The sequence below is a fragment of the Siphateles boraxobius genome, unplaced genomic scaffold (genome assembly GCF_051911475.1).
Source record: "Siphateles boraxobius isolate OS27281-9 unplaced genomic scaffold, OSU_SipBor_1 68, whole genome shotgun sequence".
NCBI lineage: Eukaryota > Metazoa > Chordata > Actinopteri > Cypriniformes > Leuciscidae > Siphateles > Siphateles boraxobius.
Genome location: NW_027509195.1, coordinates 2,328,734 through 2,352,453, shown reverse-complemented (window position 1 = coordinate 2,352,453; position 23,720 = coordinate 2,328,734). Strand labels below are relative to the sequence as shown.

The 23,720-nt window shown below is 43.8% G+C and overlaps 2 protein-coding genes across 17 annotated transcripts in view; one reads left to right on the top strand and one right to left on the bottom strand.

Moving 5' to 3' along the window:
• LOC143722650 (papilin-like) overlaps nt 1-23,720 on the top strand; it is a 630,543-nt gene that overhangs the window by 64,734 nt on the left and 542,089 nt on the right. The window lies entirely within an intron of this gene.
• LOC143722662 (uncharacterized) overlaps nt 1-23,720 on the bottom strand; it is a 508,319-nt gene that overhangs the window by 223,108 nt on the left and 261,491 nt on the right. The window contains exon 3 of the mRNA XM_077214145.1: nt 14,137-14,286. Coding sequence (XP_077070260.1) covers nt 14,137-14,286 — 150 coding nt within the window. The remainder of the gene's footprint in view (nt 1-14,136; nt 14,287-23,720) is intronic.

The following is a 23,720-nucleotide window of genomic DNA, read 5'->3' as shown; positions in this document are numbered from 1 at the left end:
AGATGAAGATTTCATTTTTCAGCACGACCTGGCACCTGCTCACAGTGCCAAAACCTCTGGTAAATGGTTTACTGACCATGGTATTACTGTGCTCAATTGGCCTGCCAACTCTCCTGACCTGAACCCCATAGAGAATCTGTGGGATATTGTGAAGAGAAAGTTGAGAGACGCAAGACCCAACACTCTGGATGAGCTTAAGGCCATTATCGAAGCCACATGCTGATTGACTCCATGCCACGCCGCATTGAACCAGTCATTTCTGCAAGAGAAGGACCTGTATATATATATATATATATATATATATATATATATATATATATATATAAAATCACATAGCACATCCTGTTTCTGATTTTAACATTCTCTAGAGTTTATCTTATTTTTTATTCAGTGTACATAAGAGTTGCCTATACAGTTTTATCGGTAGATGCTAAGAGACCTTTATTTATTACCTGTTTGCAAACTTTTTTTTTTCTTTGATGGCACATTTTCCTGACCTTTTTGCTCCCCCCTGTGCTTTACAGCTTTACAGGGGGAGCTTTACAGGGGGTATGGCTTATCTAAATGAGATGTAAATGAGCCCTATTGTCACTCCCAGCAGCAGAGAGAGGTGAGAACTGCACAATCTTTTAAGGCTGTTTTCTCCCCTTTTAGCTTTTTTGTGTGCCTACCTTCAAATGGCCACAACTTCTCCAAATATTATCAGATTTCCATGTGTTACACATCGTTGGAAAGCTTTGAGACTACACTTTCAGAATCTGTGAATAACTCAAAATGCCCCAAAACCGACTTGTGTCCCTACTTTCCGTGATCGGTCACATATTGGTTGAGAATCCGAGATGTAGGTATCGAAAATTTCACGCCTTCCCGTAGGTTCATAATGTGAACATTATCCCTGCGGCTCCGGTCTTCCAAGTCAGCTAGCTTCTCTTCGTCATCATTTTTGCGGCACATTTGTTATAGTTTTTCTTCATCTTACGAACCCGGCTGCCCAGGATGGAATATCTATCACATAATTCTCTTACCCCGCTAGAACAGCTCAAGAGCTCCGTCTGAATATTGTCCAGTTGGTCTTGAAGGGTTTTAAATTATGCTTCAATAAACAACTATTGCTTCTCCATGGCAGATGCAATCATGGCGGCAAGACACTCCTCCATCTTGTCCGCTTCATGTGTTTGTTCACGATTCACTTGATCGATTTCGTTTAACGTGAGGACATATTGTTGCCAGGTACAAAAGAATGGCCAAACAGTTAGTTAAATAACATGTAAATAAAGATGAATATGTGAGGGGAGTTGGCGAAGCCACAAATCTAAGCTGCCATCATACTCTCAGGTCATGTGACGTGACCCTCCTCTTTTTTAATTCTTGACTTCATATCATAAAATATTATTGTTGTATGAATTTCTTACACATCCTGTGTATTCCCTATATCTGATTGATGTGCCATAAATGTTATTGCAGGTCCCCTGTGGTCAGCGCCCTTATGCCAAGTATGGTTGCAATGAACACCAACTTCAAACAAGACCAACCGTTGTTTAGCAGTTAGTAAGCTTAAACTGGCCTAGGTGTTAATAATAAACACGTGTGCCTTATTTGTTTTGGTTCTTCATAATGTTTTCACCTCTGACTTCCAGTGTGGGGTAGATTTACCCCTGCTGGTAAATCTACCCATGCCTGACTTCAGCATGCCCTACAACGTCATCTGCCTCACCTGCACGGTGGTCGCGGTCGGGCAACGGCTCCTTTTACAACTTGCTGACCCGCACGTTCCAGGTGGATGAACCCAGTCAACCACTAGCCAAACAGTTGGCCAACCTTGTTCGTCCCATAAGGGGAGTGCAACTGCTGACCTAACTGCCGAGAGCAGGTCTGATGTCTGAAATGTCCATATTAAGCAGCTGAGAGAATCATGACTCTAAAACAGCATCTGATCGAGTTTAAAGATGCTTTTCAGCCCTGGAAGGACTCGATGCCAAGTGACTGTTCTGAACTTTTATTGAAGAAATGAGCTTCCAAGATGGATGGATTAGCCACCGTTTTTTTGTTTTTGTTTTGTAGTCATAAGCGAAGATTACATACTTTTTTTGTGAGTATCAAAACTAAAGATTAGTTTGAGCCTTTAGTTTGTTGTTGTTGTTGTTGTTGTTGTTGTTGTTGTTGTTGTTGTTGTTGTTGTTGTTTTGTGGGTCACATAAGCAAAGATTAGCCACTTTTTTTTTGTCAAATCACATAAGCGAAGACATTTTTTTCAGTGTTTTTTGAAAACCATAGATTGCTGGCACATAAATGTTTCTCAAAGGAATTGCATGATTCGGGCATCTGGGATAAATATACATGGAAGACCGTGATGTTAAGTCGTCTCAGTTTACAGAAAATAAAATCCTTATCCAACTACGGAAGTATTTTTACTGGCAAGTATTTTCCACTTTCTGTAATGCAGTGATATTTAAATGTGTTGTTTTGAAGGACTGGACTGTTTTTTCCTTGATTTTCATACATTTGCCCAAGGGCTAACCCTGTAATGACCTCCAGAATGGGTGTTATTGAATTCAAATTATGAAGCAACTCTTTAACTTTCCCATAATAAATTAACTGGAAACCCACATATACATATATAGATATTGGTAGAAATGCACCTACGCACCTGACTTAAGTTAACCTGGCGTCTTCTTCTAGACACCTACAATTTTGTAGTCTACTAGACGTCTCTCCACTTGCTCCACAGGTCTCTAGTATTCCACTTCAGCACTATCACTTGGGAATGAAAATAAGATCTTGTGTCTAGTCTGCGACGCAGTATTAATCAGACAGACTCCAAACAATGCCTTTGAATATGCTTTATTCACGGCTGGTAGGACCTCAGATCAATCACAGAGAATCCCACCGGCAAAAGAATACAACAATTTATATAGGATAGGTACATGGCAAAGGTAACATGACTTTTTCAACATGACATTTTTCTCTAATATGATTGGTTCTACATATGTGCAATTCAGAAACATACCTGGCAAAGCAAATTTCTTTTTTTTATTACTTTAGCTTGCAGAGGTGGAAATAGTAATAAAATATTCTACACAAGTAAAAGTACTACTACTTCAATGAAATTTTACTTAAGTACAAGTAAAAGTGCCGGTCTAAAAATCCACTCAAGTACAAGTAAAAAGTAGCTCATTTAAAATTGACTCAGAGTAAAAGTTACTGAGTTACTTTTTTAACAGCGGGGGTGGGGTGGGGGACCCTCCCGTGTAGGGTTGTAATGGTATAAGACTTTCACAGTATGGTAACGTCTCAGAAAATATCACGGTTTACAGTATTAATCAATTGTTAAATAAATAAACTGTATTATTAAATTATGGGTATTATTATTATTATCATCAGTTAAAATGACAGTTAAATTAATGAAAACAGGATTTATTTTTGGTTGAACAAATGCTTTTATTATAACAAACTTGAAATAAATTGTTTGTTTACTAAAATTTCAATAAAACATGTCTAATCAATTAAATTCGATAATTAATAATGAATTAGATTAACAACTTATTTTAACATTAATAATTTATTAAAATGTTTAAGAATAATATTGTCCTATGAAATGTATTTTATTCAGAAAATTAATGTTTCTTTTTATTAGGGGTGTAACGATATTCGAACCAAACCGAAGAACCGCGATACAGAACCCACGATTCGAATGGCGATACTCTCATGGCGTACCGAACACGCCCCGCCCTGCAAGCTACCCCGGCCCCGCCCAGCCCGGCTCATTGATTGGACCTGGAATCAGTGTTGCCAAGTACGCTTATTATAAGCGACTTTGGGCTTGTTTTTCTGTAAAGTCGCTTACAAATAATGGTAGTCGCGGGTCGCGTTTTTTTTTGGGCTTGTTTCTAAAGTGTAGTTGCTTATTTGAGCTTGTTCTCAGCTCGTTGTCAAGCAGATATTTTCTATATGTTATTTAAACGTAGGAGTTTGTCTTGCCTGTTCCCTCTGTCTCTCCCCTTTCCCTATACACAGAGTTTTTTCCCATCCACATCCTGCTTCTAATTGGCTCTGACCCAGATGGCAATGAGTACTAGCCAATCAGAGGCAGAGCAGGGCAATCTGTTTTTTTTCGGGTTAGGAAAACGTCAGTGAGTGACGTTTAAATGAAAATACGTACGAGTCGCGACTGATGGTGACTGGACTGTAGGAGAGTTTGTATATATAAATTATATTTGAGATATTATAGATATAGATATTATAGTTTAATATTGTTTAACCCTTTAACTGTCACTCCCCCTTTTTTCGCATAGACATGAAAATCCCTATTCAAACTTAAATGGTTGTAATTCAAGAATGCTTTGGAATATAGACCTATGGTTGGTCTTGCTTTAAAGAAGACATTTGCCAGATTAATGTTGAAGTGAAGTATTATGAAATTATGAAAGTGAAACAGAAAAAAAGTTATACAAGTTTGAGTTTATGAAAATGAACAATGTAAAAATATAATTATTTATATTTTATATAAAATATATATATTACAAAATATATTTTACTCTAAAACTGCCAGAAAATGTAAGCCAAAAATCTGAAGAAGTTGTGTTCCAAATTTTAGGTTGATATCTCAAAAAATGAGCTTTCAGTAAGATTTTATTTGGCCGCAGTACCAACATTTTTCACTAGATGGACAGCCAAGCTTCATTACAGAAGAAAAATAAACTACCGTGTGCACAGTTTTACAAAACTAGGCACAGTTTACCAATCTGTCCACATGGATGTAAATTGACAATCTGTACCCACAGTTTAAAACTATCTGTCACCACGGATTGTAACAGTAGCGGCAGCGCGGAGTAAACGCGATCATCTCTTCCTGTTACAGAATAAACATGAATGGACACCTGAAGGTATGTTGAAAAATATAGTTTACTTAAACAGTATACTTACTGAAAGGCATCATAACTCGTGTAATCGCTCAATCAGTGTTTCAGCAGCGCAAACACGTCAATAAAACTGCATAGCTTGTCACTAGCATTATATTTACCTCAGCAGGCAAGTGATTAAGTGTCCACAACTTGTTGGTTCCTAGAGAAATTAACTCTTGCACTAAATAAATGCACAATATTATCCTATATATTATATTTTACTTAACCTGTTAATTATATCTTGATTATTTAAAGTACGTTTAAAATATCTTTAATGAAAATGACAGCAACTGTTTAAATTATTATATTTCAATAACAAATTAGAGTAAAGTTAATGCAAAAACTGCCTTATGTTCAGTTTACATGTTTTCATACAATGTGTTGGGTGTTGATTATTATATCTAAAAAATAAATAGCATCTAAATTTAGGCTCTGCTGTTAACCTTTATTGTTATAGTAATGTGCGGCTCCCTATACAGCATTAGCAGATTTTTAATCCTTGCAAAATGTTTAATTGTAATTGAATTAATTTAAAGACAAAGACACATTCCCTTTCGAGAGGTCTCTCCTATTGCGTAATGCTTACGCTATGGGAAAACTCCTTTTCTCGAGAAATATTGAAGTCTTTATGTAAAACGCATTGCAGCTGCACAGCATACAGCAATGAGCGAGGCAGCTCGGTCATTGGCTGTGCTGCGGCAACTTGCACGAACCAATGACGGGGCGACTCTGAACCCGCTTCCAATGAGCGTGCTTCGCGTCCACGCGCGTCAGAGCCCGCCAGGATGGGCGTGGCCAAAGGCTATATATATGGCCCACGTCGTCTGAGTTCTTTAGATTTAATCTCCTTCAGCAAAGAACCTTCTCTTCGCTGATCCTCCGGATTTATTGGAGTCTTTTCGCCGCCGTCGACAAGCCTACAGCAGGACTGCTTCGAGGACGCCGGCGCCTTCAGCCGCCTTCGATCGCCCTTCTGCTAAGCCATCCGGCGCGCATCATCGCTATATCCTTTTCAAAGCTTTCAGTGTTTGCCCCCGCGACACTTTTTCTAAAAGAGCAATTTTTCAAGGCGTCAAATGCCTTCCTGCGCTTCGTGTCGAGGCCCTCTTCAAGACGGGGATCGTCACATCATTTGCGCCCGCTGCCTGGGACCGGACCACGCAGATGCTGCCCTTACTCGAGGCGGATGTCCCGAGTGTGACGCCCTGGGCCTCACCGAGCTGCGCGCTCGCTTCGCCGTTTTCACCGCGAAAGAGCCCACCTCTTCCGTGCTGCCATCTCCTCTGGTCGAGCCGCGAAAGAAAAAACGCCGCTCACAGAGGCCGCCGGAGCACGCGGTTTGCAGTGATGTCACGCCGGGCCAATCCCCGCGTGCTTCACCGCCACCCGAAGACTCCCCGCCGCCAGTCCAGTTCACACAGGCGGACCAGCACCCCTCCAGCGGAGCGATGGGGCTCGTCTCGTTTGGCGCGTCAGGGGATGACGAAGATAAGGATGACAGTTTTTCCTGTGATGCTGCATCCGACGACTGGCTGGGCTCGTCCTTCGACCCCGCGCCTTCGACATTAGCGGGCACGAGCGCGGGCTCCAGCATGGACTCAGAGATCGTCCGCATTCTCTCTAAGGCCGTGGAAGACCTCGGGCTCGATTGGTCTTCCCCGGAAGAACCCGCCCGCAGCCGACTGGACGAGTGGTTCCTGCAGGGGCGCCGGCAGGCCCCTCGACAAAGACCCTCCCCCTTCTTCCCGGAAGTTCACGACGAACTCACGAAGTCGTGGAAAGCCCCGCACTCCGCTCGCCTGAAGCCTTCTTTTTCTTTGTCGCTCTCCTCCGTGGACGGCGCGAAAGAAAGAGGCTATGAGGGGACTCCACCCCTCGAGGAGGCTGTGGCCAATCATCTGTGTCCACCCTCCAACGCTGGATGGAAAGCTAAAGCTTCTCATCCCTCGAAGCCTTGCCGGTCCACTTCAGCTCTCGCCGGTCGCGCATACGCCGCCGCCGGCCAAGCTGCATCAGCGCTTCACTCTATGGCTGTCCTCCAGATGTTTCAAGCCAAACTTCTCCGCAGTATGGACGAGTCTGGACCCGAGCCTGAGGCATTTAAGGACCTACGCAGCGCCACTGACATAGCGCTGCGAGCTACAAAAGCCACCGCCCAATCCATCGGCCGTGCTATGGCTAACCTGACTGTCCTTGAGCGCCATCTGTGGCTGACGCTAAAAGATATGAAGGATGCAGATAAGGCGTCTTTTCTCGACGCGCCTATCTCCCAAGACGGCCTGTTTGGACCAGCGGTGAAGGAGTTCGCCGAGCGCTTCACCGAAGCCTGCAAGGACTCACAGGCTATGCGTCACTTCCTGCCCAAGCGATCTAGCTAATCGCAGAGCCGCCAACGGCCGCCTCAACAGCAGCGAGCTAAGACGGCGCCCCCCGTTTCTCAGCCCAAACCTGAAACGGATTTTCGACGCCGCTCGCGCTCTGCCAACAGGAAGCAACCGCCCGAGCGACGGGGACCTCGGCCCAGGATTGTGCTGAACCCAGAGCCTCGTAAGTCCTCCTAGCTACAGGGAGGAAAAGGGAGAGCGCGTGTCTCGCAATAGCCGGACCGTTCTCTCCAAAACGTCTAAAACATTACCCAGTCCCCTTACAGGCGGCTGGAAATGTCTATACAGCAGCCAATGGGCCAGCCACACAGCTCGCCCACCTGCAAACAAACGCCGTTTTTACGGCGACACACAGAAATCACATAAAGAGCTATTTTCTGCCTGTGTCATTAAAGGGTCACGTGTCCACACCAAAGTGCGCATTCCCACATATCAAAACTGTCAACGCAGTGCCAAATGTTTTCCCAGCTCAGGCTGGACGTCCCATAAATGTAGATTGTGTGCCAACTGTTACGTATGCACCACTACACACAAGCACTGTTCCCACAGTTATAAACACTTCCCCAGTAAAATAGGGAAGTTGTATAAGAGTAGCGCGTGTGCCCGCTGTTATGCACGCACCCCAACTCACAAACACTGTTTATATGGCCAAAAACCTCCCGCCACGAGCGGGAAGTTTTATGAAAGTGGCGCGCGTGCCTACCACAGTCTATGCACCCCCACCCATAAGCACTATACACACAGTGTTAAACATTTCCCCATCTCACTCTGTGAGCATTACAGCGAGCGTGCCTGTAATCTCACACGCACCCCTGCACTCGGCATTCAGCAGAGCTGCTCAGCGCGCGTCCGCGCCGCTGAGAGCTGTAAGCTCGGTATTAACACAGAACGATTCGCTGGCGGGAGCCATACGTCACTGCGACACGCCCCCGGCCAACATTCAGCCCCTATCTGTACGAGCGAAAGCTTGGGAAAATATCCCCGACATGCCGAAATGGGTTTTGAACATAATAAAACACGGTTACTCGCTTCAATTCGCTCGCAGACCGCCCCGCTTCACAGCAGTGGTAGAGACGAAAGTGAGAAAAGATGTTTCACATGTTCTACGCACCGAGATGCTCAAACTGATAGAGAAAGGCGCTATAGAAACAGTCCCCCCCTCTATGAGCGAGGCAGGTTTTTACAGCCGCTATTTTCTCGTCCCGAAAAAGGATGGCGGTCTCCGCCCCATTCTAGATCTCAGACATCTGAACAAAGCTTTAATGAGTCGTTCGTTCAGAATGATAACTACCAAGCAAATCCTCGCGCAAGTTCGCCCGAGGGATTGGTTTCTGTCAGTGGATCTGAAAGACGCTTACTTTCACATTCCAATAGCGCCTCATCACAGGCCATTTCTGAGATTCGCTTTCGAGGGACAGTCATACCAGTACACAGTACTACCATTCGGCCTGTCACTGGCACCCCGTACATTTACGAAATGTCTGGATGCAGCACTTTCCCCCCTGAGACAGCGGGGAGTGCGAATACTAAATTATCTCGACGATTGGCTAATACTAGCACAATCAGAGAGCCAGTTAGTGACACACAGGTCTTGGATTATCAGTCATCTAGAGTGCCTAGGTCTAAAAATCAATTTTGCAAAGAGCATGCTATCCCCCAGCCAGAATATTTATTTTCTGGGAATAGTGCTAGACTCAGTGCAGATGACGGCGCGCCTCTCATCAGAGCGCGCGCTCACTATCCGTCGCCTTGCAACATCGTTCAGAGCGGGCGCGCGCGCCCCCGTCAAGCGGTTTCAGAGGATGCTCGGTCTTATGGCCTCAGCATCAGCTGTACTCATGCTAGGATTGTTGCACATGCGTCCTCTCCAACGCTGGCTCAAAAGCCGTGTCCCCACTCACGCGTGGCGCTCGGGCCACTTTTTAATCAGGGCAAATCACGGCTGCATAAAAGCCCTGACGCCCTGGAAAGCTGTCGACTGGTATCAGTCCGGCGTGAGTTTGGGTGTAAACACAAGGAGAAAAATGATCACGACAGATGCCTCCAAAATAGGTTGGGGGGCCCTTTACGAGGGCAGGCCTGTCTCCGGCTTGTGGTCAAACCCGGAGAAGCGCCTACATATAAACTGTCTGGAATTGAAAGCAGTCGCTTTGGCTCTCAGAGCCATGCTCCCGTACCTGAAGGACGAGCACGTCCTAGTCCGAACGGACAACATGACGGTAGTCTCGCATATAAATCGTCAGGGTGGACTCAGATCGAGCTCCCTGCACTCGATGGCCAGGGAGCTCCTCCTATGGTCCCAGCGCAACCTGCGCTCGCTGAGAGCAGCGCATGTGCCAGGCGTTCTGAACCAGGGAGCGGACATGCTGTCCAGAGACAAAGTTCTCCCAGGAGAATGGTCTCTCCACCCCCTGACGATTCAGTGGTTATGGCAAACCTTTGGCAGAGCAGAGGTCGACCTCTTTGCCTCCAAGGAAAATACGCACTGCCCTCTCTTCTTTTCAAAGAGCACGGACGCGCTCGCCCAAGTCTGGCCGAGCCGCCCGCTGTATGCCTTCCCTCCGGTTGCGATGCTACCTCAGGTCATCAGTCGGATCAGGGAGGAGAAATGTGCAGTGCTCCTGGTAGCCCCACTCTGGAAAAACCAGACGTGGTTTCCAGAACTGATGCAGATGATACAATCTGCCCCATGGCCGATTCCACTGAGGCTAGATCTCCTCAGGCAGGCCAACGGGATGATCCTCCATCCCCGCCCCGATCTGTGGGCCCTCCATGCGTGGCCCCTCAACGGATTCCCGGGAACCTCCCCAGTGGAGTGTTGAGAACCATCACTGAGGCGCGAGCGCCCTCTACGAGGAGCTTATATGCCCAGAAATGGAAGGTGTTCAGTGACTGGTGCAAGTCCAGGAACCTGAATCCTGAGACATGCGAAGTACCGAGTGTGCTCGTTTTCTTACAAGAGCTGTTGGAGGCAGGCCGCACCCCCTCCACGCTCAAAGTATATGTGGCTGCCATAGCGGCATCACATGAACCGGTCGAAGGACGCACACTAGGGAAAAACTACTTAGTTGTTCGTTTCCTGAGGGGCGCCAGGAGGATAAATCCCCCACGCCCCCCCTCGGTGCCGATTTGGGACCTGGCCAAGGTCCTGGACGCACTTAAGCGTGCCCCGTTCGAACCCCTCCGAACTGTGCACCTTAAACAGCTCTCGCTCAAAACTGCTCTCTTGCTGGCTCTCGCCTCGGTCAAGAGAGTGGGCGACCTGCACGCGCTGTCATCAAGCGCTACCTGCCTGGAATTTGGACCTAACGACAACAGGGTTGTCCTCAGGCCAAAACACGGGTATATTCCTAAAGTGCTCTCTACTCCTTTCAGAGCACAGGTGATATCTTTGGCCGCGCTATCGTCCCCAGCAGACGAAAGTGACGCTAATTTACTCTGCCCGGTCAGGGCACTCAGAGTATATTTGGAATGTTCTGCCCTGTTCAGACAGACAGAGCAGTTGTTCGTATGCTTTGGCGGCCGCACTAAGGGTCTGGCTGTGTCAAAGCAAAGAATATCGCGCTGGATAGTTGATGCTATAGCGCTGGCTTATGAAGCCAAGGGCCTTCAGTGCCCCTTGGGCATCAGAGCTCACTCTACGAGAGGCATGGCCTCCTCGTGGGCGTGGTCGAGTGGGATACCCATTTAAGATATTTGTGCGGCTGCAGGCTGGGCCTCACCGTCCACATTTATCAGGTTTTATAACCTACAGGTCCCCTCATTGCACTCTAACATACTGTCGGTCTAACTATGCATAGGCTGGGGTGTGTACATGCTGAGCATTGTCTCCTCCCTCATAGAATCACATCTTTGCATCTGATGTGGAGGATTTTTCATACATAACAGTGCATAAAAATTTGTGCTTGTGTGTGTCTTTGGACGCCCTTTGGGCCGTTCCACGTTGTCCCTTTATAAAGCCCGCCTTCGGCTGGCTCGTTGGATAATTACTTTGCTCAAAAAGCTCAGGCACCGGCCTCCGGCTTAATAGAAGCGAAGTCAGCACGCACGGCGTTTTACATGGCGTTCCCATAGCGTAAGCATTACGCAATAGGAGAGACCTCTCGAAAGGGAACGACTCGGTTACTAACGTAACCTCGGTTCCCTGAGAGGAGGGAACGAGTATTGCGTAATCTGCCGTGCTTGTGCTTGGTCAATTTGCTTCAGTCGATTGAACCTAAAGAACTCAGACGACGGGGCGCCCAATATATAGCCTTTGGCCACGCCCATCCTGGCGGGCTCTGACGCGCGTGGACGCGAAGCACGCTCATTGGAAGCGGGTTCAGAGTCGCCCCGTCATTGGTTCGTGCAAGTTGCCGCAGCACAGCCAATGACCGAGCTGCCTCGCTCATTGCTGTATGCTGTGCAGCTGCAATGCGTTTTACATAAAGACTTCAATATTTCTCGAGAAAAGGAGTTTTCCCATAGCGTAAGCATTACGCAATACTCGTTCCCTCCTCTCAGGGAACCGAGGTTACGTTAGTAACCGAGTCGTTTTTTTCATTAAACCACTGTTTAAATTTTTTTTTTAGCTTTCTAAACCGAACCGAACCGAGACGTCAAAACCGTGGGAAAACCGAACCGTCAGTTTTGTGTATCGTTACACCCCAACTTTTTATGATTTAATCCAAATATATTATCAAAAATGGTGGTAATCAAATGTAAATTTAAACTTGTGTCCTTTTATTTTTTGGGGAAGCGCTGCAAAAACAGATTTACTAAATTAAACCATGGACAAAAAAAAAATATTCCTTTAAATAATGTTCAAATAAAATGTATTATTATTGTTGTTATTATTATTATTTTGAGAAGTAGGCTACGTTCTATTGTATGCCTACAATAATAATATATTTCTGTCATAATTTCTCCTAGTAAAACCGAACTTTTATTTTGACGGGTTGTGAAGACCTGTTTCAAAGTGTATTTGACAATGGTTTTTCTCAAATAAAATTATGAAAATGCTCATTAGGCGTTCTCTCAGAGCAGCTCTGGAAATGTTCATGTATTCATATCCTCAAATTGTTTGTGAGACGCTGAAAACACCATGAACGTCACGAGTACTTCAGTATGTAGTAGACAAACGCAGCTCAGCAGAACAAATAGGGTTATATATTTACATGCAGTATTTTTGTGCTTAGCTTAAATATCCACAGACCATGTCGCGATTGGATTTATTGCACAGTTCTACTTTCCATGTATTCATCCATCCATTATTTTGCATGTTTTACCTGACATCTGCATTAAGTGAATTCCATTTTCATGACTGGATTCCGGGATTCCCTTTGCATCACGTAAATCGGGACATACCTTTATCTGCAGGAGGGATGGTGTCCTATATCCTCTTTTTGCAGCCACTTTGCGTCCACATTTTTTGCAAATTGGATATCTATCCTCGAGGACAACCACGCTTGTTTTCTACTTTTCATACTGGCCATTCGCTTGGAGCTTAGCTTTCAGCTTCAACTGGGTCTGTGTCACCTTTTTTGCGCGTTTGTTCTCCCGCCCTTCAATCAATTCAGTAGTTTCCGGAGTTTCAGTAGTTCCCCCCCCTTGTATTATTATTTTTTACTCAGTAACGGATATGATTTCGAATGTAGCGAAGTACAATACTTCAAAGAAAAACAATAAGTAAAAGTAAAAGTACAGATTTTAAAAACTACTTTAAAAAGTAGAAGTACACAAAAAAACTACTCAATTACGTAACGCGAGTAAATGTAATTCGTTACGTTCCACCTCTGTTAGCTTGTTACTTAATAGCTAATTAAATATAATAACTCCCATGACCTGTTTAGCCATGTCCATATGCTTCCATTATTTCGACAGTAATTTTGGCTAAAATGTTGGTATATTTTTTTTCTCAAAAGAGTACAAATATTGAGCATGCAAGAAAAGAGAAAAAGAAATGAGAAACAGAATTGATTCAAGTAAAAGAAAGTATGTACTATGCTAAATCAATTCCTTCCGGTAGTTTCACTGCACGCATGATCACAGGGGGTTGAGCAGCATTTCTGTCCGGCAGGGAACTGACCATCATGGGAACAGTATTCAGCACACACTGGATTCCCCTTCAGTTAGGCACCTAGCCTGTATGGATAGAGATTCAGATTTAGTCTGGCCATTTAGTGACATTAAGCGTAAGATGTACAGCAAAAAACATACGGTATGAATAGCTAGTTTTACTTACAGAGTGAATTGCATTCTAAGTATTATTCATCATCTTTACTAATTTTGTAATTATGTGCCTAAAACAGTGCTATAGGCAGAATTCAGGTACTTTTGACAGAATATAACACAAAATAATAATAATAAAATAAGACGCAAACTCCATTAGTTAACATGAACTGACAATGAAAACTACTTCTAAAGCATTTATTAAGTAAGGAATAATTGATGACGTGCCGTTGAATTATTAGAAAATAACGCACACCCGAGGTAGTAATGCGGTCACAACGTGAATATCTTGGGTGTGCATTATATTCATCAGACCAGAGTCAATTATTCCACTTATAATTATTTTATTTTTTTAAAACATGGAAATAATTTGTTTTTAATCCTATCGTTTAACACATTTATTTGCTTGGTTAGTGTCATTGTTGGTTTTGGTTCTTGTCCTGTTGTAGGCTGTAAGGACCTTTCAAATAACTGAAATAGTTTCGTGAATTGATATGGACATGTTCCTAATGCGGTCAACTACTTTACTTTAGCCGTGAATTTCGCTGAAAATAATTACACACCTTACAACCAACATCAACCATTCAACATCCCTATAATATATATATATATATATATAATAATAAAATGTAATAGAATACCTGTAATTGGAGGCATACATTCAAGTCCACACCAAGTGGTGCAGCATTTCTCATTGTCGGGACAGTCACTGTCATCGGCACACAACCCGAAACGTATCCAGCTACACACTCGTGCTTCATATTTTGTGCTTGGACACACTCCTGGCTTTACTGTTATACAGACACATGACAGAGAAAAAAAGAAGAAAAAAAAGAGCCCTGATATATTGAAGAGAACAGGTAGATGTGACAATTTAAGTGAACTAAAAACAATATTCACAAAAACTCATAAGTTGTTATATTTTTAAAGCCTAATAAATGTTAAAATTGAAAGCTTTCAATTATACTGTAATGCTGAATGCCTATAATTAATTACTAATATTAGGGGGGGGGGGGATCTATTTCATAGAGACATCAGGATCAGTATTAGTATCAGTGATGCCCTCTTTCATAAAAAGATGCCATTAAACAAACGTTTGAAATATCTACTAGTGTCTTTATGTTGTTTCTACTTTCAATTTGAGATTAAATGTGAAATTAGGCTACTACAATTTTAAAAATATAAAAGAAATTGAATTATAGGTGCGATTAATTGCGCCTAATTACAGAAATTGTGCAATTAATTAGTTAATTTATTTTATCGGTTAACCGCACATAATAAAATAAAACATAATAAAATACATCCATCTCCCAAGTGTCACGCATTGAGCGTGACAGTCACTCATTTCGGTCTTTTGTCACGCACTCCCACCACACATTCTATTTCTCACGCGGAAAAACTATTTATAATATATGGCCTCTCTCACTATGGAACCGACAGGAATCAAGCGCGTCTACCCTGGTGTTCTTATACATAGACATAATAAATACATAGACGCTGTCATGAGCTGGGTTTGTTTTTTCTCTCTCTCTCTCTCTCTCTCTCTCTCTCTCTCTCCTTCTCTCTCGCTTTGGCCCTGCCTGTCTTTTCCCACCTGTTCATTATTGTAATTAGCGCTCGCTCTGCTTCTTCTGTTACACCTGTTCTCACTTTGTTCTCATTACCTTCTCTCTACTTCTAGCGTTTGTTCCCCTTGTTCTTTGTCGGATTATTTCGTGTGTACGTGAGTCTTGCCTGTGTGATATGTTGTCTCGATGAAGAATTACCTTTCATTGTCTTGTCTAGTCTAGAGGAGTTGTGCTCGTCTTGTGTGCTTTCTCTGCCTGTCATCCTGCTGCTGGAGGTCTTCTCTCTGCGTCTTTGAGGCCACTACAAGGACTGTGTTACTGCCATGTGAATATCCAGCTCTGCTCTCTACTTCTAAGACAGGAATCTTCTGTGTTTTATACGTCTTTATACTGTTCTATTTGAGTTCATTCCAGTTCTGTGACATTGCTAGACAGACTGCCAATGTTATTTCTTCATTAAAGACTATTGCAAGAACTTGCCTTTGCACTTGGATCCTCCGTTTCTTCTAACAGAATAATCCGACCAGAATGGATCCAGCGAAGGAAGAACCTTTCCGTTCGGCGGTCGAGTTGCAGGGGGCCATGCTCGGTAGACATGAGGAGGAGTTGTCTGCCTCCAGACACGTTGTGGAGAGTTTAGCGGCTCAAGTGTCTGATTTATCTACCCAACTTCTCCATCTTCGTCATGAGTCGTCGTCATCACAGAATCGCCTTCATTCCCCTGAACCGAGAATAAATAATCCTCCTTGCTACGCGGGTGAGCCCACTGAATGTAGAGCATTTTTAACACAATGCGAGGTGGTTTTTTCTCTCCAGCCTCAGACTTATGCGGAGGATCGCGCTCAGATCGCCTATGTGGTCTCTTTGCTGACTGGGCGTGCACGCAATTGGGGAACGGCCGCTTGGGAGGCACAGGCTTCCTGCTGTGGTTGCTACGATTTGTTCAAGGAGGAGATGATCAAGATCTTCGACCGTTCTGTGTACGGACGCGAAGCCTCGCGCCTTCTTGCTGTGCTGCACCAGGGGGAGAGATCTGTTGCAGATTTCGCCATCGAGTTCCGGACTCTGGCCACCACCTGTGAGTGGAACGAACCTGCGTTAGTTGCTCGCTTCCTGGAGGGACTTAACATCGAACTAAGGGAGGAGATTTATGCTCGTGAATCGCCGGCTGAGCTTGATCCGTTAGTGGAGCTAGCTATTCGCCTGGACAAGTGCTTTGAGCAGCGGCGGCGCGTCCGAGGTTCCTTTTCCAGACAGCGAGAGGCCCCGCCTCCAGCCTTTGATTCATCTGCTCTCAGACCTGAGCCCGAACCCATGCAGCTGGGTGGCATTCGCCTCTCTCCTACTGAGCGGCAGCGACGTATTCAGAATCGCCTCTGTCTGTATTGTGGTGCGGCTGGCCACTTTGCCTCTTTGTGTCAGTTAAAAGCCAGAGCTCGCCAGTTGACCGGGGAGTACTGGCGAGCGCAACTGTCCTCTCCTCACCGCCCAAGACTCGTTCCACCTTTCCTGCTGTTCTTCGTTGGGCCGGTTCTTCCGTCTCTTGCTCGGCACTCATCGACTCTGGAGCGGAGGGGAATTTCATCGACGAGAAATGGGCTCGCGATAATCACATCCCTATAGTGGACTTAAAGGACACTACTACTGTCTTTGCCCTGGACGGCAGGGTGCTTTCTACTGTTCTCCGTGTCACCATCCCGGTGAGTCTTACAGTCTCAGGGAATCATCAAGAGACAATTTCGTTTTATATTTTTCAGTCCCCTTTTACCCCGATTGTTTTAGGCCATCCGTGGCTTACCCAACATAACCCGCAGATTAACTGGGACAAGGGCACTATTCTTTCTTGGAGTCTTGCTTGTCATGTTAATTGTTTGGTGTCTGCTGTTCCTGCTGTCTCTTCTGTCTCTGTGTTTCAGGATGAGCCTGGTGATTTGTCTGGAGTTCCGGAGGAATACCTCGATCTGCGAGCGGTGTTCAGCCGTTCCCGGGCCACATCTCTGCCTCCTCATCGACCGTACGATTGCAGTATCGATCTCCTTCCGGGCACTATGCCACCTCGCGGAAGGCTATATTCCCTCTCTGCGCCCGAACGTGAGGCTCTTGAGAAGTATCTCACTGAGTCTCTCAACGCTGGGATCATTGTCCCATCCTCCTCTCCCGCCGGGGCGGGGTTCTTCTTCGTTAAGAAGAAGGATGGCTCTTTGCGTCCCTGCATAGATTATCGGGGGCTGAACGACATAACGGTCAAGAATCGGTATCCGTTGCCCCTTATGTCGTCAGCCTTCGAGATCTTGCAGGGCGCAAAGATCTTCACGAAGTTGGATCTGCGCAACGCGTACCATCTTGTGCGTATAAAGGAGGGAGACGAGTGGAAGACGTTCAATACGCCGGTTGGGCACTTTGAATACCGTGTTTTACCGTTCGGTCTGGTCAACGCTCCCGCCGTGTTTCAAGCCTTGGTTAATGATGTCCTGCGGGAGATGATTAACGTATTTGTGTTTGTTTATCTGGACGATATTTTAATTTTTTCACCCTCTCTCAAAGTGCACCGTCAACATGTGCGTCGCGTACTGCAACGTTTGCTTGAGAATCGCCTTTTTGTTAAAGCTGAGAAGTGCATGTTCCACTCTCGATCGGTAACTTTCCTCGGTTCTGTTGTATCGGCAGAGGGCATCAGCATGGACCCCGACAAGGTTCGTGCGGTCATAGAATGGCCCGTTCCGGACTCTCGCATTGCACTCCAACGTTTTTTGGGGTTTGCTAATTTCTACCGTCGGTTTATCCGAAATTTTAGCCAGGTTGCCGCCCCGCTGACAGCACTCACCTCGACCAGGTCTCATTTTACCTGGTCCGAGGTGGCCCAGAACGCATTCGATCACCTCAAAGGGTTGTTCACCTCCGCTCCCATTTTAATTACTCCAGATCCCACAAGACAGTTCATCGTCGAGGTCGATGCTTCTGACGTAGGGGTGGGGGCTATACTTTCCCAACGCTCCTCGCGGGATGACAAGGTTCATCCATGTGCCTTTTTTTCGCATCGCCTCCCTCCCGCGGAGCGCAATTATGATGTCGGTAACAGGGAACTTTTGGCGATCCGTTTAGCTCTGGGGGAGTGGCGCCACTGGTTGGAGTGTGTTCCCTTCATTGTTTGGACCGATCATCGTAATTTAGAGTACATTCTTTCCGCTAAGAGGTTGAACGCTCGACAAGCTCGCTGGGCGCTATTCTTTGGTCGGTTCGAGTTCCCCATCTCCTACCGACCCGGCTCAAAGAATGGTAAGCCTGATGCTCTCTCACGTCAGTTCGGCTCGTCTGAGGGGGCTTCCTCCAAGGAGGGTATCCTACCACACCATTGTGTGGTCGGGGCTGCCGTCTGGGGAGTCGAGCAGACTGTGAAGAGAGCTCTTTCGCACATCACAAGATCACCTCGAGCTCCTGAGGGAGCTTTGTTTGTTCCCGAAGCCGCTCGCTCTGCCGTTCTACGGTGGGGTCATTCCTCCAAATTAGCCGTCCATCCCGGGGTAAGGGGCACGCTGGCCATCATTCGCCAAAGATTTTGGTGGCCTACTAGAGAGCGCGACATTCGTCGTTTTGTTGCTTCATGTCCTGTCTGCGCCCAGACTAAGTCGAGTAACTCTCCACCCGCGGGTTTCCTTAGACCACTTCCTATTCCTTCTCGTCCGTGGTCGCACATCGCTCTAGACTTTGTAACGGGTCTTCCGCCGTCTGCGGGGAACACGGTAATTTTGACAGTGGTAGATCGATTTTCTAAGGCGGCTCATTTTATTCCGCTTCCCAAGTTACCGTCCGCTAGAGAAACTGCACAAGCGATGGTCGATCACGTTTTTAAGATCCATGGGCTTCCGTCAGACGTCGTTTCGGATAGGGGGCCTCAGTTTGCCTCCCAGTTCTGGGGGGAGTTCTGTCGACTGATTGGGGCATCCCCCAGTCTGTCGTCAGGGTTCCATCCCCAGACCAATGGGCAAGCTGAGCGTACCAACCAGATTCTTGGTCGCATGTTGCGTAGTCTGACTTCTCAGTGTCCTGCTTCCTGGTGCGACCAACTTTCCTGGGCTGAGTACGCTCACAATTCGCTACCGTCGTCCGCCACGGGATTATCCCCATTCCACGCTTGCCTCGGTTACCAGCCCCCGTTATTCACTGCAAGCGTTCATTCAGAGGTGTAGACGCACCTGGAGGAGGGTGAGATCTGCTTTGTGTCGTACCAGAGCGCGTACACGACGGGCCGCTAATCGACGCCGGGTTAGGGCTCCCAGATACGTTTGTGGTCAGAAGGTGTGGCTTTCCACTCAGAACTTGCCACTTAAGGTTAGTTCCCGCAAACTCATGCCCCGTTTCATTGGGCCTTTTTGTATTGTTAAAGTTCTCAGCCCGGTAGCTGTTAAGCTCAGATTGTCTCGCCAGTTGCGTCGGGTACATCCCGTATTTCATGTATCTTGTATCAAGCCAGTCATTCGCACTCCCACCCGTCCCACCCTTCCCCCTCCTCCCCTTGAAGAGGGGTGTTCCATTTACAGGGTACGAAGGCTGCTTGATGTTCGTCCTCGGGGGTGTTGTGGTTTTCAATCTTTCTGAAAAATAACTTCGCAGAGATCTTTGATGCCAGAAATAATTAGACTTTATTTTCGAACGCCGTCCCGTTCCATAGAACGGCGCTCTAACGCTCTCTGGCCCTCTGGCCTTCCAGTGCGCGCTCTCGAGTACATTTTGGTTCAGAGTTATATACATACTTCTTCTTCCAAAGAAGGTAACACACCCTATAGATAGTTTTGGGTAAAGGTCTTTTACCATGTGACTTCTCAGAATAGAATTTTCTGCAGCAAACAACATTCCATTCAAGGTCTTTCACATACACAGAGGAAATCCAAAGTCACAGACAGAAGAAATAATTGTGTCCAAATATATAGCAAAATTACTTGTTTTCTAAATAATAAAATCTTCAACATTCCCTCCTCTGAGGCTTATCTAAGCCTCACTTTCACTAGCTTTTTCCAGAGTGTAATTTCAAAATCCAGCTCCCTCAGTTATGCTACCTAGTGACCCAACTGAGTCACTCATTCTCCTTTCCAATTACTGGATTAAGCCACCACACTCCGGAGGAGCACTCGAGCCAAACATCTTCTTCCATACATTTTATTTCTTTTAGTTGTTCTTTCTTTTTTGTTTAATGGAAAAAGTAAAAAACTCGAATTCTCCCTAATCAAAATTAAACCAAAGAATAAGACAGTGTTATAAGTGTGTGTATACATTTGGTTCAGCATTGCCTGTTATTGACACAGTTATGTAGAGTATGTCAAACATAAAAAGTCTCTTATACTATTGAAAGTTTTCTTGCGGTGTAGATATCCTCTAGGGTCTGGCTCATCAATCATCTTCTTCGTCCTCAATTCCTCATTTAATGGGATCAACATCCAGGGTTTGTAAATATCAATTTGGTTGCCCTCTCAAATTAGTTTTCATTATCTTTTTTCCGCATTTCCATTCGTTTAACCGTGGTTTTCCAACTAGTGATCTTAATATACAAAGTACACAACAGAATAATAACCCACTTTTAATACTGCATCTCTAAAAACATCTCTAATTGAGAAAATCATAATTTTCCAGACTTTACATTAAGTTTTTCTTAACTTCTGCTCTTAAGTTTTTTCTTGACTCAATCGTAATCGCTAAATTTTCCTCCCTGCGCAATATTATTTAGTAAAAGTGCAACACTGATCACCAAACATAAGTCATTCTACTTTTTTCACATAATTGTTTTTCTCCAAATGCAGACAAAGTATTATAATAAATCTTCTGCTTATTATAGTAGTTTAATTAATTTATTATGCATTTTTGTTCTACTTGTTCCATATGACTATTAATTCAAAATATGGCTGGGTAAACATAACTATCATTTCTATCGCTTTTTATGAAAGAATATCAATTCTTAAATTCGAAGAATCCATCTTTTAGTCAGTCAATTTTAGTGAACAGAACACTTTACACCTATCTAATAAATTGCAATACATTTCGCTTACTTTATATTTTATTACCAAATTTAAACAATAAATTCCATTTTGACCTTTTTAATCTCGCGTATTGCTTCCTATTCTCATTGTAGCTCCTCAGTTCAAGACTAAACTGAATACATTTTCTTCGTTTCTACTAATTTCTAAATAAACTATCATGAATAAACTAATTATGTCTCATGTAATCACTCTAACTAAGAAAGCTTCAGAGCAATGTTACATTTATCTCATAAAAGTCATTCAATAAACTCATTAGACAATTAGAAAAATAACTCTAGCAAATAACTTTTTGCACTCTTACATATTCCTTATATGTACATTTCTTTTTCTTTATATCTAACAATCTAAAAGTTTGTCTATCATCCTTTTAAACCATTAGCATTATAACTTAATTATTATTAAAACTTCCTTGTATTCGTATGCAATTTATTTTCAATCTTCAATACTTCTGTTTAATTCACCCATTATCTGACCTTATTTCTGATAGATTTTCAATCTAAGGATTACTTCTGTTAGAAATATAATTTCTGTTCCTGCCCTCCTCTGCTGATTTCATTGCTTTTACCCATCTATATCATGTCCACATAATCCATTACCAAGTGATATATGGCCTATTTTTGTCGCTATTCTTTTCTTAACTTTGTTTTTGCCACAAATTTCACAAAACTTTGCAAAAATGCATTTAATTTAAAATGCCTTTGCCTTTAATTTTAACTTTATTTTATTTTAAATTTTAATTTCCTTACTTTACTCCCCCCTTTGCGCACTGGTTTAAAACCATTGCGCATCTGGACTGAGAATATTCAAAAGTATTCATTGGTTCAACAATCTGTCCTTCATGTGAAATGCCAAATATCTATTCTTGACCCCCCTCTGGTGCCATTAGATTGTTCACAAGGGCCTGTTAGTTATTGGATTTCAATAACTTCCTCTAAGTCTATAAACTTTTTATCGAGCACTACTTGATATCATTTTAACTAATCAATTGCATTTTGAAAATTGTATTCTTATCAATTAAAATTAAAATTTAATATTTGTTAATACTTGCTTTAATTTCAACTGTAGTCTTAAATTAATTAAGTATACCCTTGTATTGACAAGTTACATCTGAGTACCCCTTAAAATTTATTTTAAAGTTATTTTTAGTTCTAATTTTTTCCTTCATGAATTGTCTTAATTCCCATTATGCTATATTAATTGTTAACATTATTTTAGTTTCTTTTATTAATTAGTCATTATCATTGTTTTCTATGTTGCGTAATATATTTTTCTCCTCAATAATTTTTTGTTATGATGGGGTTATTATTAAGTTGCTACTGAATCTATTCAAGGGCTGAACATCCAATCATAGGAAAGTTGGTTGATGTTGACTATTGTTTGAGCTTGTACTCTGTTGATTCTCTTTTCTGCACAGTTCTTCTCATTACTGTGTTTCTGGTCAAGTTTGTCTTTTCTTCCATTCATGATTTGATCATTCTGTTAACCTTGTCATTGTAGAAGATTTAATTATTTAGAAAACAAATAATTTTGCTATATATTTGGACACAAATATTTCTTCTGTCTGTGACTTTGGATTTCCTCTGTGTATGTGAAAGACCTTGAATGGAATGTTGTTTGCTGCAGAAAATTCTATTCTGAGAAGTCACATGGTAAAAGACCTTTACCCAAAACTATCTATAGGGTGTGTTACCTTCTTTGGAAGAAGATGTATGTATATAACTCTGAACCAAAATATACTCGAGAGCGCACTGGAAGGCCAGAGGGCCAGAGAGCGTTAGAGCGCCGTTCTATGGAACGGGACGGCGTTCGAAAATAAAGTCGAATTATTTCTGGCATCAAAGATCTCTGCGAAGTTATTTTTCAGAAAGATTGAATACCACAACATTTGGCGCCCGAACAGGGACTTGGGTTTTGAGGCAAAAGGAACCACGAAAGGCGACTCTGGTGACCGACACAGACAACAGTGGCCACTGTACTTTGAGGTGAGCAGATTTTGCTTTTGAAAAAGTGTGTGTTGTCACCAGTGAGCCAGAGTGGTAAGACCCTTTAAAATGCTTCTCCAAGTTTAAAGAACTAAAAAATTGAAAAGAGGATCTTTGATTCTAGAAATAAGTGTCTATTGTTTGTTGATGATGTCAAGTACTGTGTTATAGCGCGGCGGAGCTCCCGTTAGTGTTTGCCTGTGTTTATATAATCTGATGCAGATTGTGTGAATATTGGTAGGATGCTGATGTGCCGCTAAAGGTTTTGTCGTATGTACGTAAGAATTTATGTTTACTGTTAAAGGATAACAATTATTGTTTTTTCTTGTCAAGAGGGCCTTGAGGATGACAAGTGTACTGATAGAGGTTATCAGGTTTCTTATAGATTTAAGTATACTGGTATAGGGTATCAGGTTTCTGTGTTTCCTATTAAGAGGGCCTTGACGGATAATGGGATAGCATGTACACAGATGAAGTTAAGTATACTGGTAAAGGTTACCAAAACTCTGTGTTACTTATTAAGAGGGCCTTGAGGATAATAAGTTAATTGCATGTGCACAGATTAAGTTTGGTTTATTGTTACCGCCTTGTTATAGGTTAACAAGGGACTGGGTAAGTTTTATGTGGATTTCGCCAAGAGGGCCTG